At 40.7% G+C, this 19,646-nt stretch overlaps 1 protein-coding gene across 1 annotated transcript in view; it reads left to right on the top strand.

The window, feature by feature from the left end:
* ITGB5 (integrin subunit beta 5) overlaps nt 1-19,646 on the top strand; it is a 198,748-nt gene that overhangs the window by 99,576 nt on the left and 79,526 nt on the right. Inside the window, exons 6-9 of the mRNA XM_020985996.2 lie at nt 618-779; nt 1,403-1,498; nt 4,415-4,504; nt 19,355-19,489. Coding sequence (XP_020841655.1) covers nt 618-779; nt 1,403-1,498; nt 4,415-4,504; nt 19,355-19,489 — 483 coding nt within the window. The remainder of the gene's footprint in view (nt 1-617; nt 780-1,402; nt 1,499-4,414; nt 4,505-19,354; nt 19,490-19,646) is intronic.

Here is a 19,646-nt window from a genome sequence, read left to right as displayed (position 1 = left end):
AAATACTTCAATTCCATTAGTATTTATTGGTACCTATAAAACAGACTTGCTCAGGGCATTGGGCAGCACATATGTCCAGAGACTTGAGAAGGCAAAGCTCTTTGGGGTCATGTCCTCACATTCCCCTGGGTCCACTTAGAGTGTCATAGGGAAGACTAAGGTAGCTCAGTTCAATGACCGTAATTGGCCTGGTAATCAGTTCAATCACAAGAATTAACAACAACCAATGAAATCATGTTGAATGAATATAATAAGCAATTTATAGGAGTGCATTTCAGGGATTGAAGTCAGGGTCACGAATACTTTTAGCTGTTTGAAAAATGTGTGAAATTACCCAGAGAAAGCTCACTGGCCAACCTGGAGAAAGGCTACCCTGGAGACTTATCCATGTTCATGCTACCTCCCCCCCGCCTGTGATGTTTTTCTGCCAACACGTCTTTGGAATGCTTCCCAATGCTTTTATAAATGGACTACAGGTTGACGTGCCAAGTCATTCACCTTTGATTCATTCTGGAGGCCTTGAAGAACAGTCAGGGACTTTGGCTAATGACCCAGAAATGGGCTTGAGAAGGACCCAGGTAGGCTCAGGAATTTTCATTTGTCTTTTCTTCCTACAGGAGAAGATTGGTTGGCGAAAGGAAGCTTTGCACTTGCTGGTGTTCACAACAGATGACGTGCCACACATTGCCCTGGATGGCAAACTGGGAGGCCTGGTGCAGCCACATGATGGGCAGTGCCATCTGAATGAGGCCAATGAATATACCGCATCCAAGCAGATGGTAAGGGGGCCACAGTAGTTGCTCTTAGAGGTTTCTTCTTGACCAAGTGTCTTGTCCTCTTTTTTCATGGCTGAACCAAGATAGGAATAGTCTAAGTGTCCATTGGACTCGCCTCTAGGCCTCAACTTAGCCTTCCATTCCAAACTCTCCAGATTCTTGGACTTCCATATACCTTCATCCTTTATTTCCATTTGTTAAAATATTCCTTGATTAGAGTCCTATGGACAGAAGGGAATCTTGCACGATCTAGTTAAGTTCCCTGCCAAGCAGTTACATATTTTAAAAAGAGGGACATTAAGCCCAGATAAGAAATCTGTGTGGGAAAGTTAAAGGGAGACAGATTTCAGTTCCTTATATGAGAAAAGAAAACAATTTCCCTTGCTACTTTGAGAGTTTCTGCTTTGGGCCCACCAACTCTCATAGACTATAGGTAGAGTGAGGTCGCCCTTTTGAAGAGTTTCCTGGGTATTCTCCTTCCTGCTGATAAACTCTGGCTGGTGACTATGAAATTCACCCTATAGGAAAGGTGTCCTCCATAGTAAGGATTAAACTGCTAAGTGGACACCAGAGTCCAGTTCTGGGAGCTCTGGAGAGTCTCCGATCTTTCTGGCTCTTGTTCCTAGGACTACCCATCGCTTGCTCTTCTTGGAGAGAAATTGGCAGAGAACAACATCCACCTGATATTTGCTGTGACAAAGAACCATTACATGCTCTACAAGGTAAAGGAGTTGAGGGCATGGGCTCCATGACATTGGGAGGTAATTCTGATTTGAAAGGGAGAGAGAGAGAGATTAAAATTGTGAAAATGGGGAGGGTGTAGATTAGTTAGCAGCATTGATTGAGTATTTGGTGTGGGAAGTCCTGTTTTATAGACCAGGGAAGATTGAGAGGAAGACGGAACCTTGTCCTTACCTTGGGACACATGCTCTAACAGGAAATCATGATAAGAAGACTACAGTCTACCCCAGAGGAGCAATCTGAGGTTCTGAGAGGAAGTACTTTGGTGGAGGTCCTATAGCTAGTAACTTAAAGTAATACAGAGGTGTGAGCTGTTATTCTGGAGTGATTGAAGTAACTTTAGGAAGCCAGTGGGGGGGGAGGGGGAATGTAAAGTAGGAATTTCGGAAGGAGCTTTCCATGGTGAGGAAGAATGTCTCTGTATTTAGCTCTGTGTGAGGTAATCTAGAGAAAGATAATTTTTTTTTTTGTCCAGTGTCTTTTCTTATGACACACTGAACCTCTGAGGTAAGATTGCCCTCCGGCAACACCTGCTCTTTCTTCTCCTCCTCCCTCCAACCCTTCTTTTTCATTCATACTTCTCTTTCCAGGTGGAAGGTAGAAACCTGTTATTACTTAGACAGCATGTGCTCATTTAAACAAACAAAAATCAAGTCAGCTCTGCTGCCTTAACATTCTTTAACCTGAAAGGTTATGAACTTCTCCAGGGAACATGTGCTCACAGGCAAACCAGAGAACTGAAGCATGTTGCATCTCCTTCCTCCTCTTAACCCTTTAATGTCTGTACCACTTCCTTTTACCTGGGGGCCTAGAAGCCAAAAAAAAAATGCATTTTGCTTAAGTGTATTTTTCTGCTTTAAAAAATTTTTTAATGGATTTATTTTGATTTATCACCAATCATTTCTGTAAGCTTTTGAGTTTTAATTTTTTCTCTTCCTCCCTCTCCAAGATGGCACGCAATCTGATATAGCCTATGTATATATTCCTATTAAATATATTTTCACATTAGTCATGTTGTAAGGAAGAATTAGAACCAATAGGAGGAACTACAAGAAAAAGGAGACAAAACAAAATGGAAGAAAAAAAAAGCAAATAGTATGCTTCAATCTTCATTCAAACTCCATAGTTCTTTCTTTGGATGTGGATAGCATTTTCCACCATGAGACTTTTGGAGATGTCTTAGAACATTGCATTGCTGAGAAGGGCTAAGTCTATCAAAGTTAGTCATGGTGCGACATGGCTTTTTCTACTGCTTTTAATAGTCTGTAGTCAAAACTGAAATAATGTGATTATCTTTGGTAAAAATACCACTCAACCTTTCCGTGAGGTCCTCACCTCCTGCCACTTCCCCCTTTTGCTCTAGGAAGTTCCTAAAAGATGAAAAAAATGGCACAAGTATTCTTTTTTTCTTATCACTCTACTTGATCTCCTATAGGGTTTTTTTTTTGCATATGTGGGAGAAGATTTTTTTACTCTACATATCTAGACTGTCCCAAACCACCATCATGTTCTTTTTATCCTAGCCTGCCAAAAATAAGATCCCAAAATGGTAGTGTGGCTTAGTGACTAGAGTCCTCACCTCTGAGTCAGGAAGGTCTGGATTCAAGTCCCACCTCTGACAATTAAAAGCTATATATATAGGCAAGTCATACAATCTCTTGGTGTCCTTGAGAAATTCTCTAGGATTTGAAGGTACCAACCTGCATTGGTGAAGCTTTCTTTCCTGGGCTTCCCTATATCAATGAAATCATGGGTATAGTTTAACCAAACAAAGCATGGTATTCATGCAAATAGTTTTCCTTTCCTTTTTTTTTTAATTTTATTTTAGTGAGGCAATTGGGGTTAAGTGACTTGCCTAGAGTTACACAGCTAGGAAGTATTATGTGTCTCAGGCGGATTTGAACTCAAGTCCTCCTGATTCCAGGGCCGGTGCTCTATCCCCTGCGCCACCTAGCTGCCCCAATAGTTTTCCTTTCCTGCCCACTCCTTCACAACTTTCATTAATATGACTGGTTTAATTTCCTCTCCTTTCTGATCAATAGTTCTTTAACTCTGAATAGCATCTTTGCCAAGCAGGGTCTAGGCAGTTTATTCCTTCAGCACTGTTCTTCCCAAAGGTCTTATTTTTCCTTCTGAACATCTTGAAAAAAAGAATTTAGAAAATACTATTCAAGGTGGTTTTTCCAAAAACTCTTTCTTTTAACTACTTCTACATTAGTCAAGGAAATGAGGAGAAAGCAGTATGTAGCCTGCTGAATTTTGAGTGTTTCTTTACTTTGATGCTACCTTAGACATTGGTACATAAATCAATAAGACGAAGAAGGCTTGTCTTTCAGACCTAATCCAGCATTTCATCCAGATTTTTACTCAGTGGTAACCAGAGATCTTTTGGAGAGTAGAATATACTGATTTGTTTGAATTGTCCTGTAAAAGAGAAGCATTGACATTTAAGGCTCTTGGAAATGTTTCCATTTGGATTTTGAATAAAGAGTCAGAGGAATATGTCTGATAACCCTTAACCATGTTTAGACGTAGCAGGTGGAATTGCAGGAAGATGTTGGCAGGGAAAATTGGTGGTCACTAAGGAAGTGGTTTCGAAGAGTTCTGTGTCTTGAATCATCCCAGACCTCACTCAGATCATCCCAGAAATAATGTTGTCCTCCAGGAGATGCCACCATCTCCCTTCAGTAAATCTAGTGCCCCTCCCCTTCAGTAACTCTGCTCCCCAGGCCTAGTTTTTATTGTTAGAAAGTGCTTGTTGTCTAATGGCACTGGGAATGGGCAGAGACGAGTATTGTTGAAATTTCTTCAATTCATTGTATTTCAGTGATTTTTTTTTTGTGCATAAGGAACAAAAGTGGAAGGAAAAACCACTGTATTTTTTTTCCTTTTCAAAGAATTTTACAGCATTAATACCTGGAACTACTGTGGAGATTCTACATGCTGACTCCAGAAATATCATCCAGCTGATTGTTAATGCGTACAATGTAAGTCCTTTATTCTCCTCCTTCCTCCTTCTTCTTTTCTCTTTTAAAATTTTTATGCTGAATTTAATGAATACCAAAATGGAGAGATTTTTCAGATATAAAGTATAACAGGAATAAAGGAGCTACATGTGAAACCAGGAATCTCAGTTATTATATGCAGCTTGTTTTGAACAAAATAAATTCAACATGTTACTTTCAAAGTCATTCTGCTGGTCTATTTTTCCCTCTAAATTCCTTCTGTTCTTTTCTGTGCATTTAAAATGCTTCAGTGACCCTTTCCCCTGCTCCCAGTGACACTGTTGCTAGCTTTTCTCCATTCCCCCCCCACAATGAAAAAAGAAAAACCCACTCCTTGTAACAAGAGAAATGGAGATATAATTAAGTAACAGATTTTTCCAGATGTTTCTCCTCTCCCATTCTACTATTTCGTCCTCCTGTGTAGTGGAAAGAATAGTGGACTGGACACTTAACTAGGTGACCATAGGCAAGTCACAGCCTTGCTGGACCTCATCTGTAAAATGGGATAATAATACTTCCATTACCAATCTAAGAGTTCAGTGAATAGTGGAAGTCTGGAGCTTGAAGGGACGTTAGGTAGAATCCATCTAGTTCTCATTTTACAGAGAAGAAAACTGAAGCCCAGGGAAGTTAATCAACTTGGCCACAGCCACAAAGATAGTAAGTGTCAAAGACAGGATTTGAAGCTAGGCCCTCTGACTTTAGAACTGCTCTTTCCACAGTTGTTGTGAACATTTTGTAAATCTAATAATGAAATAAATGAGTTGTTGTATTCTCATCCTTTGTGAAGAAGTCTGTTTTGGAGTGCCGCAACTGTCAGTGGATAAAGTTCTGAGCCTGGAGTCAGGAAGGCCTGAGATCAAATCCAGCTTCCAACATATCTTAACTGTGTGACCCTAGGCAAGTCTCTCAACCTCTGTCTGACTCAGTTTCATCAACTGTGAAGTGAAGATAATGACAGCCCCTACTTCCCAGGGTTACCATGAAGACCAAGTGAGAGGATATTTGTAAACACAGTGCCTGGCACATAGTAGGTGCCTAATAAATGCTTGTTTCCTTCTTGAACTTTTAGGGACAGTCTTTTCTCCTGTTCTTTCTGGAATCTTGATTAGGATGCCTGTTGTAGCTGGGAGTGTCCTTGGGGCACTGGGTTGATTACGATGGCTCAGACAGGACATGTTGACTGAGGAGTGTTGCCTAACCAAGCCTGTCCTTGGGGATGATGCTGCCATTGATCTCTGAGAAGAGAAGAGAGATTGCTGTGGTGACTTCACAGTAGTGAGGAGAGAAAAGAATCCATTTGGCAAGACGTGTCTCTCCTGACCTTTCTCTTAGCCTGAGCATGCATGACAGCTGTTGCTTCCAGATATGCCTCACTGACCCAGAGTCAAGGAGGCTGAAACAGGGAGAAAAAAAACAACAATACTGCAGATTCATGATAGTAATCTAGAGAAACTCCCCAGGAATCGTTCTGTCCTGGCAGGGCTTGGGGAAGGAGGTCCACACTCACCACTGTGTTATAGCTAAATCCTTTTATTTATTTCTCCTTTACAAATAGTTCATTATGAACCTAATTATAGTTCATATATATGATATAATATATATAGTTCGTATATATAATTATAGTTCAACAAAATTGAACTTCTGTGTGAAATGTTAAAAATGATCTCAACATAGAAATAACTATCACCACTTATCAATAGCTTCCTCTCCATATTTCTTTCTAATCTTTCTATAATTAAATCCTCTTAGATGGGGCTTGAGGAAGGCCTTTTAAATTCTAGTTTTGCCGCATATGTTCTATGGCAGTCCTTGGCTTAAGTCTAATCTTTGTATAAGATCATAGAATTTCAGGGAAATTTAGTGTTTATCTAGTTTAATTCCCTCAGTTTGCAGATGAGGAAACTGAGGCACAGAGGGAAGTGGCTTGCCTAAGGTCAACAGGTAATAAGAAAGAGCTAGGATTCAAATTCAGGGCTTTTATTTCCATAATCAGTGTGCTTTTGTCAAACTACTCTAGGAAACAAATACTCTCTCACTTTCTATTTCATTCACTCCTGTGAATGATTGACTTAGCAAAGTAATTGTCTTGCCTGCCTTTTCAATGAGGGGGGAGGGGAGAAAAGAGGGAGAGAATATGGAACTCAAATTTTAAAAAAAGAATGTTAAAATTGTTTTTACATGTAATTGGGAAAAAGAAATTATTTATTTTAATTTTTAAAAAATTAGTTGCCCTTTTTTAAAGGAATTAACAAGTTGCTGGTCCCAAGAAGTACTTGTCCCCACCTCAGGTGACATGATTTGGCAATAAATTTGGGGCTCCTAGTCCTCTCCCCATACTCCTTTGAGTGCCTGCTCGGCTCCATTGTTCAGGATGGAGCAGGAAGGAAGGGAACAATCTGTTTCTGGAACCCTGAGTTGCTATTCAAACTGCGTTTTCCCATAGAAACAATACCTTACATGCCATCTAGGTGCAGCTCAGGCTCATTGTTGGATGAGTAGACTTCTTTGTGGCTAGCCTGGGAACCAAACCACCACATGGATATTACTACAGAATTAAAATGGGTTGTTGGTGCTGGCTGTCCTTCATTCTCAAAGAAGACTGAAATGGCATCGTTATGTCAGAGTCAAGGTATGGCGTGTCCAGTTGTGGCTGATCAGACAAATATGGGCTCAGAAGGCTCTACCACAGGTTGGGCACAAATAATCCATATGAACATTTGGAGTGGAGATGTCTCTAGATTTGCCCATCATGCCAAAAAGGATGTTAGTGTTTTTTTTAACAGTCCCTCTAGCCAGCGTCCTCCAATGCAGGTTTGGCCCCATATGGTTATAGAGTTCGTCTGTCCTCCCTCCCCCACCTTTTATGTCAGAGGAAACTTCAGTGACTGTATACTAGAACACTGCAACCCATTATGTTGGGCCTGGGATGTTTGGGAAATCAATTTCTATAAAACAGATCATCTTGTAGAGTTGTAGTGAGGAGCTGTGTCAGCAAAATTCTTAAGCCTGTGTTAAGTGAGAAAATTTCCAGCTGTGTCCTTGGGTAGAGGCTCTGGGCATTTCATTTCCTGGTGGAGCTCTAACACTGTTTCTCCCGCAGTTCATAGGGTCAGTAATACAAGGATGAAAGGACCTTCAATGTCATCTAGGCCAGTCCCCTCATTTTATAGTTCAGGAGTTTTGACTTGCCTAAAGTCATTTGGGTAGTGTCAAAACTGGGATTCGAACCCAAGTTCTCTGACTCTAAACCCAGTACTATTTCCATTAGATTGTGAGCTCCTTGAGGGCAGAGATGGGTTTTGTCTTTCTTTGTATACCCAGTGCCTGGCACATAGTAGGAGCTTAATAAATGCTTGTTGACTGACTGACTCCATCCTTATTTGACTTCTTATTTGCTGAGAAAGAGGACCAAAGCAATAAAAGTCCAGGAAAAAAAGGTCCACAGAGGAGTAAACCAAGAAGTGATAAGATGTCCTTTGCATCATCACCAGAACTTGAATAGTAATAGGATGGGTCAGACTAGTGACGACTGGCATTGTGTCCTGATGGCGCCACAGGTTTGCATGAAGGCCGGCGTTCTGAACAGGGGAGGAAGGTCAAGGGTCTTTGTATTATGTGGAAATTCTACTTCTTACTCTTCAGTAGGCTATAAAGATCCTTGTGAAGTTCCCTCCTAAAGAATTCCAAGGGTATTATTGGCCTAAACCCAAAGGAGATGGTTTGTTGTTGTTAGATCATGTCCAGCTCTTCATGACCCCATTTGGGGTTTTCTTGGCAAAGATACTGGAGAGGTTAGCCATCTCCTTCTCCAGCTCATTTTACAGATGAGAAACTGAGGAAAATAGGGTTAAGTGACCTGCCCAAGGTCACACAGCCAGTAAATGTCTATGGATTTGAACTCAGGAAGATGAGTCTTCCTGACTCCAAGGCTCAGAGCTCTATCCATTGCACCACCTGCCCAAGGAGATGATTAAGAGGGAAAAAAAAAGAGGAAACAACTCATACAAAAATATTCATAGCAGCTCTTTTTATAGTGGAAAAGAACTGGAAGCTGAGGGAGTGCTTATCATTTAGGCAATGGCTGAGCGAAGTAGGAATGGAAGACCATTGTACCCCAAGTAAGGACAAAATGGATAGTTTCAGAAAAAAACCTGGGAAAGAACTGTATGAACTGATGAAGAATAGTAAAGTATGCAAAACCGGGAGAATAATTTATGCAGTAACAACACTGTACAAACAGAGGACTTTGAAAGACTTAAGAATGCTGGCCAGTACAATGACCAACCTCTTGACAGAGGTGATGAACTCAAGATGCAGACTGAGATATTTATTTTTGGACATGACTAATATAGGGATTTGTTTTACTTGACTAGGCATATTTGTTACGACTTTTCTTTTTCTTTTCAATGAGTGGGTGGGGAAATAAATACTTACTAATGGCAGAAAATAAGATACATTAAAAAAAAATTTTAGAGGGGGTGGATAGAGGAGATCTGTGCCCTGTTACCAGGTTTCTAATTCTCTGCAGAGATGCATGATTAATATAGTCATAAAAACTGGTTATTTGACATTCTTCTCCAGAGAATAGGCTAGATATACCCATAATTATAGTTAGCAAGGTTAGGAGGAAAATATAAGGCATTCTTTTGAAGCAGCAGTAGCTCTGATCTGACATGTTCAACATGTACACTCATGTGCAGGAAGCCAGTTCTTCATATGCAATAGTGATGTATCTCAGCTATCAGCAGCAGAGTCTGTGTTGTTAGCTTTTTCTGAAGGAGTGAGGAGGGATCAGGTCTGCACGCTCACCCAGATTGGATTTAGAGGTACAGTCTGGGGTTGTGGATGTAACCAGACTAAATGGAGTTCAAACGGAAATCCTTGGCTTCATTCACACTAAGACTTAGCTGACTCAGCCAGCCACAGGCATATTTAGTGATATTATACTTCCATTTCTGAGGGCACGACTTATCTTTGTTTTTCAGGATTTGGGGTTTTCTTTTACTCTTAATTTTCTAGTGATGCTTTTGTATGTTATAGCATATTCATTTATGAATATATCCCACTTCTTTCCTTGCTCAGCAAGCTATCTTTTGTGACAAAGATTTAAAATGGATTTTTAAAAAACCCCGATGTGGTAGCAAAACAAACACACTGACTCTGACAGTATACACGATATTTCACACACATAGTCCCCCAACCATGCACTGAAGGGAAGAAGGTGTATTTTTTTCTTCTCTAGAGCCAAGCTTGGAAGATTGACCTTTGTAAAGTCTTTATCATATGAACCTTTGAACTTCCTATTATAGCCCTAGGCTTTAGCTAGGAAGTGGTTTTCTATACTGCAAAACAGATAGAGATATTTCTAATTAGCTCCTCTTATCATCCTTCTTTCTTCCCTCATGTCTTCTGTCTGTCGGTCTCTTTCCTTCCCTCCTTCTGTCTATCTCCTCCATCTGTTTGTCTCCATCTCTTTCCTTCCATCTGTCTGTCTCCCTCTCTATCTATTTGTTTGCCTCTCTAAAGTAGTAAAAGCAGCAATCTATTTTGAGTTACAATAGTCTGATGCACAGATCTGAATTTCTCAAACCAAGTGGAATCTCTCCCTTAATGCCCTTCTCTTTAGGAAGAGAATTTGATACACAAGACTGAAATCCATGCCAAGAATGACCTGTCTTTCCTTGGGCTTTGTAATTTGTACCGGTCTTGTTTACTTTTGTATAATTTTATGTCATATTTAGCATATTGGTATCACAGTTTGGTGTCCCCTACTATACTTTAGCCAGGTACTGTCTTATCTTTCCCCTAGTAGCTAGGATAGAGCTCTATATTGAATTACATTGAAAATTAAAACAATAGACTGCAGTAAAAACAAAACAAACAAAAAACCCCTAGGAGAGCCATAGAATCTCTGAAAGTAGCTCCATTGATCTCATCTTCCAAACCAAAGATGCCGGCAGCAGCCATTAGTCATAGCAACCAGAAAAATGTTGCTTTCCCTGTGCTGAGAGATTTCTTTGCCTCTGCTGTGTGAAAATTGATTGGAGTATATGGCACAGTAGAAAATTCCTGGGTCTAAAATGGAAATCACTGTTTCTTCCCATTAAATCTATCCTTTTCCAAACTTCTCTATTTCTGTTGCCATCCTTCATTGTCCAAGATAGCGACCTCTGAATCATTCTAGATATTTTGCTCTCCTTCACTATTAATGTCCAATAAATTGCCAAGTCTTATTGATTTCAACACCGTGTATTTCCTTCTCACTACTCACCTGGCCACCAAACTAGTTGGGACCCTTATTATCAAACGATTGGACTATCCCCACCCATGGACTGTTACAATAGCCTCCTAATTGGCCCTTCTGCTTCTGCTCTTTCTCCTCTCAGCCCTTTCTCCATATGGTTGTCAAACTAATCTTTCCAAGGTATGGGTTTGACCATAGCACTTCCCTATTTACCTTCCCTGTTGCCCTTGCCCCCAGATAAATGAAACTCCTAAACATAAATGAACATAAATGAAACACCTAAACACTTCAAGCTTCTCATAAGACAGCTGTCTAGACTTCTTTTGTATTACTCCTGTATTTTGTGAAAGAGGCTGTACGTCACTCATTCACAATTTGAAGTTAGCTTGCATGATTTATCTATCAGTAGTGCTTTAGAGGACTGTAGAAATTCAGTGGCAGTTTTGGTGAATATAAATGCAGAAATGTGAAGCTGCAGAGTGCTTGGAGCGGTGTTCTTTGTGTATAAGGCTGTGATCTAGCCAAACTGGATTATACCTGTTACTCTAACTCAGCATTCTATCTCTATTTCCGTAAGCTGTCTCCCATACCTAGAACATACTCTCTCTTCACCTCTGCCTCTTAAAATTTTTAGCTTCCTTTATGGCCCAGGTCAAATGCCAAAGGTTTGAAAAACCTTTTCCCAACCTCCCACCCCACCCCCCCATCCCCAATTGCTAGTGCTCTGATGCTCCTCATATTATATTTATCTATTATGTGAATGTTATATTCTCCAAGAAGAATGTAAGCTCCTTGAGGCTAGGCACTGTCCTGTTTTGGGTTTTGTATTTGTATTCTCGTAGTCCAATACAGTGTCTTGCATGTAATTGGTATTTGATTAATGTTTGCCATTGAATCAAATCTCTTATTTTTACAGATGAGGAAATAGAGTCTGTGAGAGATTAAGTGACTTTCTCACGGTCACATATCTAGTAAATGTCTGAGGTACTCGAGTTTTACTGATACCAAACCCAGAACTCTATGCATTACACCATCTCACTGCCTTCCCTTTTGGAATTAGCAATGTGTTCTTCCAATGAAAAATGAAAATGAAAGACTATAGTATTAGATTTAATAGTACTATGGTTTGCTGTATTGTGGATTGAGCAGGCTTCCATAGGCCAGCTGGCATCCCAGCTACCACTTTATTTCTGTGGGAAGTTGAATTCCAAACAACTGACTTACAGATGAACTCATATATGCAATTCAGTCATAATTGGAGGATGGCTCACACATTATCTATTAACAGTGGCTTGGTGGACTGCAGGAATTCAGTGGCAGTTTTGATGAATGATATTATATGCAGAAATGTGAAGCTGCAAAGTGCTTGGAGTGAAGTCATGAGTGTGTGTGTTTGTGTATGTGTGTGTGTGTAAATGTTTGTGCTCAATGTGTATAGATTTGTAACCAGTAGCATCATCTTGTCCAATACCCTCATTTTAAAAATGAAGAAAATAAGATCCATAGTGGTTAAGCTCACACAGGTAACAAGTGAAAGCACTAGAATTAGAACCCAGGGCCTCTGGTTCCAAATGCTGTACTCTAACCCTTATGCAAGACTGCTTCAACAGACCTGTCTTTTTTTGCTCCTGATCTCCCTAAAAGGGAAATCCTGTTGCTGAATGTACCCTTGTACTTTTCCAGATGGTATAGCAGCATCATATGTGTGTGTGTGTGTGTGTTTGTATGTATGTGTATGTGTGTGTATGTATACCTGTGTGTCTGTATGTAGGTATGTATTCTAAACCTCAACTAGCTGCAGGAGTTTATGGTACTCAGAAGTGACAGTGTGGTGTAGTGTAGAGAGCACTGGCCTAGAGTCAGAGGACCTGAGATCAAATCTGGTTCTCCTGCTTAATAGCTGTCAGACCAAGGCTTAATCTCCTTCCCTCTGTGGCCTCACTTTCCCTCTCTGTAAAATGAGAGCATTGAGCTAGACAATTCCTTCTACCTCTAACATGTCTGTTATTCTACTCTTTCATTACTCTTTGGTTGTTCTCTTCCAACCCAGGATTAAATTGTAGTGCTCTGATCTGGACTGTTTATATCTGTGTGTTCCTTTAATGCAGTGCATTTTGTAGTGACTTACACATGCATGACTAAGTATGGGTGTAGTCTCTTACCTCTGCTCAGTCGCTGGAAAGTGATTTATTGGGATATTCTAAAAACATTTTTGTTGGAGTGAATGTAATGGAGAAAATGGTTGTGGCCTTTGGCTGGGTTTTGGGGAGAGGGAAAAGGATGTGTTTGGAGTTTGTTTTGGCAGACTCCAAGCCTCTCCTCTTTCGTGAAGGGCAGCATCTTTAATTCAGTACTTTGATTTACATATATAATTTTTCTTACAGTGTGACCAATCCTTTAAACTCAGAAAGTGCCAAGTAATGACCAAAGGATTGCAAAACTCTAGTGTGTTTACTAGTGGCAACAGTGAATGTCTTTTCTCTAGATCTAAGCTACAGGGCACATGAATGCACAGACAGACTTGCGTGAATACAGCTGTGTAAGGCATCGAGTGGAATTCAGAAAAGGAAGTCATTGTTTAATGAAACATCGCTGTGGATTTTTTCCTTAAGATTAGAGGATTAGATAAGTAGTTGAATATTCAGGGTAATGTTGAAGACCATGATATATTTTTGCCCAAGTGAATGTTTTTCTGTCCTTTTGTTATTACCATGAAGTCTGTTTCCACCCACTGTCATGGTTGGGGCTTTGGACAGCTACAGTTGTGTCCTAAACTGACCCACCACTTAGCAGCCTTTAAACCTATGACAGCTTGACCATCACTTCCTCCAAGCCCCGCGATGAATGAAACCTCTTATATGGGCATTTATTTTAGAGATTAGCCTGGTAGGAGTCGCTTGAATAGCACACTGGAGTTTGTTCTTGGAGCTAATAATGATGTGGAGGCTAAACAGTTTCAGAGTGACTGGAACTGGGAAGTTTGGGGGAAAAAAACAGCTGGTATGAATTGTATGTTCAGTTTCTGCCACAGGAATATCACTTCCAGTAAGAAACCCAGGAATCTCTAATGCAGATTAAGCTTTCTGGAAGTGAGTTGGGGCGATGGAGGGAGAACTTCTGCTCTCTGCTCTTTTGCCTCCCCCCATCAGGCTAGTGATGTAATTCAGAGCAATACCAAGGTCAAGAAGCTCTATTTTGATCCCCATAAATTTGACAGGCAGATAGAGAGCTGGCCTTGAAGTTAGAAAGACCTGGGTTTGAGTCTTGTCTCTGACACATGAGGGATTCTGGGGAAGTCACCTAACTTCTTGGTGCTCTGTGCAATTCTCTTAAGAGGACAAATTGCATAAAAGGTATTAATCTGCGTTGGGAGCTTGTCATGCCATTGAAAACATAGCTTTGGTTTCCACCAAAATTTGAACCTCAGAAAAGTTTTCTTGGGCCTTTGGGTTAGAGGGAGTCTGAATACCCCACCTTTTTCTCCACTCCAAGCTTCAAGTTGAATTTAATGGCAAAGATTCTGTTTCCGTTCAAAATTTAATGCATTTCTCTCATCAGGTTTTGCATAATTGGAATCTTGGGGGTGATCTAGGAGAATTGTATCTCATCTATCTCACATCCTAAGTCAGTAGCCAAGAGTAGACCCACTGCCCTAACCCAGTAAGATAAGTTTAAATTCTGGGTACAATTTGAAATTTTTACAAAGGGATGCCTTGTTAATTATGGCATTAAACTACTTTTATTGTAAAAATAATTGTTGCTGTAATAGTAACAGCTAGTATTTCTATAACACTTTCAGGTTTGGGGAGCTTTTAATATACATTGTCTCACTTGAGCTCTTTAGCATCCCTGCCCCTATAATAGAGGAGTTGCTTAGATAGAACTGACATTTTGCTCTATAAATCCTTACTGGGTGGGGACTTGATCTTCTACTTTTTTGGTATCCTAGCCCCACTCCCCTCACACACCCACACCACACCTACACTCACCCTTTCCCCTCCCCCAACAGAATACCTCATATAGTGCTATCCAATCATTAGGGAGCTCAATAAGCATTTATTACTATAATTTGACCATGGCTTTATCTCTTCAGCCATGTGACCTTATCCTAGACATTTTTAAAAAGAAATTTATTTGTTTATTTTTATTTTGAACTTAATAAATGCTAAATAAAGTGCTCATTTCCACATAAAGAGTAGAACAGAAAAAGAGGACTGTATGCAAAATTTCAGGTCTTTGTTGGTATAACTTGCATTCTTTTCTTTTCATTTTTTGGATAATATTTTATTTTTCTCAATTATATGTAAAAACAATTTTTTACATTTTTAAAAAGTTTTGAGTTCCAAACCCCTTCCCAATCCCTGAGAGAGGGTAAGCAATTTGATGTAGTTTATACACGTGCATTCAGTTTGCATTTCTTTTTAAGTATGTAATACATTTAGCCTGTAACTTTCAAAGCTGTCCTGCTTCTCAGTGCCTCTTCCTTCCCTTCCATAGTTTTTTTTTTAAAAAATGCTTCAGTAGTCCTTTTTCTTCTCTCTTCCGTACTACCTTGTGTTCCCTCAGCCTCCCACTTTCCCATTGAGTAAAAAAGAAAAAATAATAAATATTCATGATGAAGTGAAAAATTCCTACACTGTGTCCAAAAATGTTTGTCTTACTCTGTATCTTGATGCCATCACTTGTATTCAGAGGTGTTGTCTCCCAGACATCTTCCCAGAATGCATCTGTTACAGTGGTCGCTGACAGTAAATGGAAGAAGGTATAGGGGGCCGGGGGCACTGTAGAGAGCAGCAGCCTCTAGAATAGAAGTGTCCAGTTGATAGTATATTTTCTACAGTACTTGGAGAGAGACTGCTCGAGAAGCAGGTTCTATGAGAAAGAGAAAAGAATGAGAAGTGTAGAGAGTTCAATTCTAATTCTGGGTCTGCCACTAACTATATAACCTTATCTCTCTTGGTCTCCAGAAAATTTTTTGACCCTTTCTGGAAAATGAGGAAGTTGGACCCACTGAGCTCTGTCTGTGGTTCTACCCCCAGTTCTGATGTCCTGTGATGCTAAGAAGCATCTTCTTGGTTAGAGTTTGAGAACAGTCCTTTTGTCTTCAGGTTTCCTTGTACTATAGGATATACAAGTCACTTAACCCTTTTGCCTCAGTTTCCTCATCTGTACAATGAGCTGAAGAAGGAAATGACAAACCACTCTAGTATCTCTGCCCAAAAGAACCCCAAATAGGGTCACAAAGAGTCAGACTAGACTGAAAATAACTGCACAACCAATAAGGATGTGTATGCACCTGCTGGCCTCCCCATGACAGAGTGATGTTTGGAGCTGAGACTGCAATGTGTCTGAAAGGAAATGATGGAGAAAGGACTGTTAAAATGAGGATCAGCTACAAGTGGGGAAGTCCGTGGCTCCTGTTGTGAAGGTTTATGCTTCCTCCTTATGTCCTCTTCTAACCCATCGTCCTGTCATCCCCAGGACTCCAGCTTTCACGTGTCTGTTTTCCTGGATGACCTCTTTTTCCCCCAGTATACCTTCAATATCTCTTTCCCATTTACATCAGAGTCAGTCAACAAGCATGTTAAAGCACTTGTTAGGTGCCAGGCACTATGCTGAATTCTGGGGATACAACAAAAAGCAAAAAACAGTCCCTTGCCCCCAAGGAGCTTATATTCCAAGGGGTAGACTATGTATATGAATAGTTGCATACAAAATGAATAAAGCTTATCTTTAGAAGGGAAAGGTATCTTTAGAAGGGAAGACTCTAGCAGCTGAACAGACTGAGAAAGTTCACCTGAAGGTGGGACCTCAACTGATGTTGAAGAAAGCCAGGGATTCTAAGAGAATCTGTGTGTCTACCTCTGGCCATCTAGTGGTTACCTCCCAATGTCACATCATTGTAATACTCACTGACATGGTTGACATTTTAGAAACATATATTTTCTTTTTGTCTCAACCTTAAAAAAAAATCGGGGCAGCTAGGTGGCACGGTGGGTAGAGCACCAGCCCTGGAGTCAGGAGGACCTGAGTTCAAATGCGGCCTCAGACACATAACACTTACTAGCTGTGTGACCCTGGGCAAGTCACTTAACCCCATTGCCTAGCCAAAAAAAAAAAAAAGATCAATCTCTCTGGTTCCCCAGTTCACAACCCAAAGGAGCTCTGGTATCACAGAATTGTTTTGTTAACTCACCCTGCCCCATCCTCACCAAAATGCAATGTCTTTGAGACAAAAGGTCATTTTTGTTGATCAGTTGTGTCTGACTATTTGTGACCACATTTGGGGTTTTCATGGCAAAAGTACTGGAGTGGTTTGCCATTTCCTTCTCCAGCTCATTTTACAGATGAGGAATTGAGGCAAACAGGGTCACACAGCTAATAAGTGTCTGAGGCCAGATTTAAACTCAGAGAAGAGAGTCTTTCAGACTCTACGCATAGCATTCTGTCCACTATGCCACCCAGCTGTTCCAAAAGGTCATAAAATCATAGATCTTAAAACTTTAAACAATCCCAACAAAAACTTGAAATCACTTAATAGTAAGAGAAAAAAAAGAGAAGTGCAAATTAAAATAACTGTTTTTATTTTACACCATGCAAATTAACAAAGATGACAGAAAACAGCAAGGATCGAGTTGGGTGAGTGGGAAGACGGACCCACCAGTTCAGTGCTGGTGATGCTCTGTGTGGGTCCAGTCTTTGGTGATATTAGTTGGGAATGATGCATGCAAGAATTGTGCCTGAATTAGCCATGCCCTTTGCTCCAGTCATCCCACTACTGAAGTTACATCTCAAGGGAGTCAAAGACGGCAACAGAAATTCAATACGCATCAACATATTCATAGTGATAAACTTCATGGTATCAAAGAATGGAGATACAATTTAAGTTTGGATCCCTGGACTCTAGAATCAGGGTTTTTGCTACTGTATCATAGGATCTAGTGTGATTATTTCAAAATTGCATTTGGTACTACTTCAAGTGATAGTGGATTCATGTTTAAGGTTTTTTTTTTCTAATTATATTGAATGCACAAGTTTTATCCCTTTCTCAATTAAATTGTAAGCTACTGGAGAGCAGGGGCTATATCTCCATCATCTCTGTTGAGGCATATAGAACAAAATTTCACATTCATGATTGTGTGGAACTTACATCCCCATTGAAGCCGTTCCACCATCCTCCCTGGTACTTGAGAGAGAGCCGCCTAGACTATCTTCGTGTCTGCGGGCCTCTCAAGCCATGATCACTTTTTCATTCTAAGTGGGTGGATGCTTTCAGACCAGGTTGCTGAAGAGGAATTACAAATCTAAGTTGCTGATCTCTTTCCTTGGAATATGGGGTTTGGGGAAGGAAGAACAAGATGAATTTCAATTCAATGAAACATGTATTGGTCATATGCTATGTGCAAGGAACCCTCTTCTGCAAGGAGGGAGATACAAAGGTGATTGCTGTCCTTAAGGAGATTATCGCTTACTGAGGAAGAGTACAAGTACACAAGGGGCAGCTAGGGGGCACCGTAGTGCACACAGCGCCAGGCCTGGAGTCAGGAAGACTCATCTTCCTGAGTTCAGATCTGGCCTCAGATACTCACTAGCTGTGTGACCCTGGGCAAGTCACTTCACCCTGTTTGCCTCAGTTTCCTCATCTGTAAAATGAGCTGGAGAAGGAAATGGCAAACCACTCCATTATCTTTGCCAAGAAAACCCTAAATGGGGTCGAAGAGAGTCAAATACAACTGAAATGACAACCACAAGTATACAAGCTTAATGCGGAGCAGGAGGTATAAGTATCATACAAAGTAAAAGAGGGAGGAGTGTTAGGCTCATAGATCCTGAATTTGAAGTGATTTGAGAGGTCATCTAGTCCTAGCTCTGCTTTTTTTTTTTTCTGGATGAGGAAACAAAGGCATAGGGAGATTAAGTGACTTACTTAAGGCCATATGGCTGGTGGGCATCAGAAGTGGGCTATGACTCCAGAGTCAGGGTTCTTTCCTAAGCAGAATCCCTTCTGGCTGGGTGATGAGGGAAACCTTCATGGAGACGGTATCATCACAGCTGGGCTTGGAAGGATATAATTTTTGTTGTTCAGTCCTTTCTGACTCTCTGTGACCCCATTTGGGGTTTTCTTATCAAAGTATTGGAGTGATTTGCCATCATCTCCTTCTCCATCTCATTTTACAGATGAGGAAACTGAGGCCACCAGTTGCTCAGGGTCAGGGGTCAAATTTCTTTTTTTTTTTTGTTAGGCAGTGCGGTTAAATGATTTACGCAGGGTCACACAGCTAGTAAATGTTATGCGTCTGAGATTAAATTTGAACTCAGATCCTCCTGACTCCAAGGCCAGAGCCTTATTTACTGCTCCACCTAGCTGCCCCTAGGGGCCAAATTTGAATTCACGAAGATGTGTCTTCCAGACTTCAGGCCCAGCCCTCTATCCACTGCACCACGTAGCTGCTGAAGGTGGAATTTAGCCTCACCAAAATGCAAGGAAAAGGGGTGACAACAGAATAGGGAATGTGAAAGTGAGATGACTTCATTTGTCCCTTCTGCTAACCTGGTTGTGTTTCTTTTTCCTTCTTCCTTTTCAGAGCATCAGGTCCAAAGTGGAGCTGTCCGTCTGGGATAATCCTGAGGATCTTGGCCTCACCTTCACAGCCACCTGCCAAGATGGTTTGTCCTATCCAGGTCAGAGGAAATGCGGAGACCTAAAAATTGGTGACACAGTAAGTTCCCATTCCCTGGCCCATGAGAGCACTTGTAACCATAAGCTTCTGGTCTCTTTTCTAATTTGTACAAGTCCTTTTCTAAATTTGCATCCCATCCTCCAGTTTGGTATCTTCTGTGAATTTCCTGAACACAGTCTAAGGTGGGTAACCTGTG

This window comes from Phascolarctos cinereus, unplaced genomic scaffold (assembly GCF_003287225.1).
Source record: "Phascolarctos cinereus isolate Bilbo 61053 unplaced genomic scaffold, phaCin_HiC Scaffold_726;HRSCAF=1367, whole genome shotgun sequence".
Classification (NCBI taxonomy): Eukaryota; Metazoa; Chordata; class Mammalia; order Diprotodontia; family Phascolarctidae; genus Phascolarctos; species Phascolarctos cinereus.
This window is presented reverse-complemented; position numbering and strand designations above follow the sequence as displayed.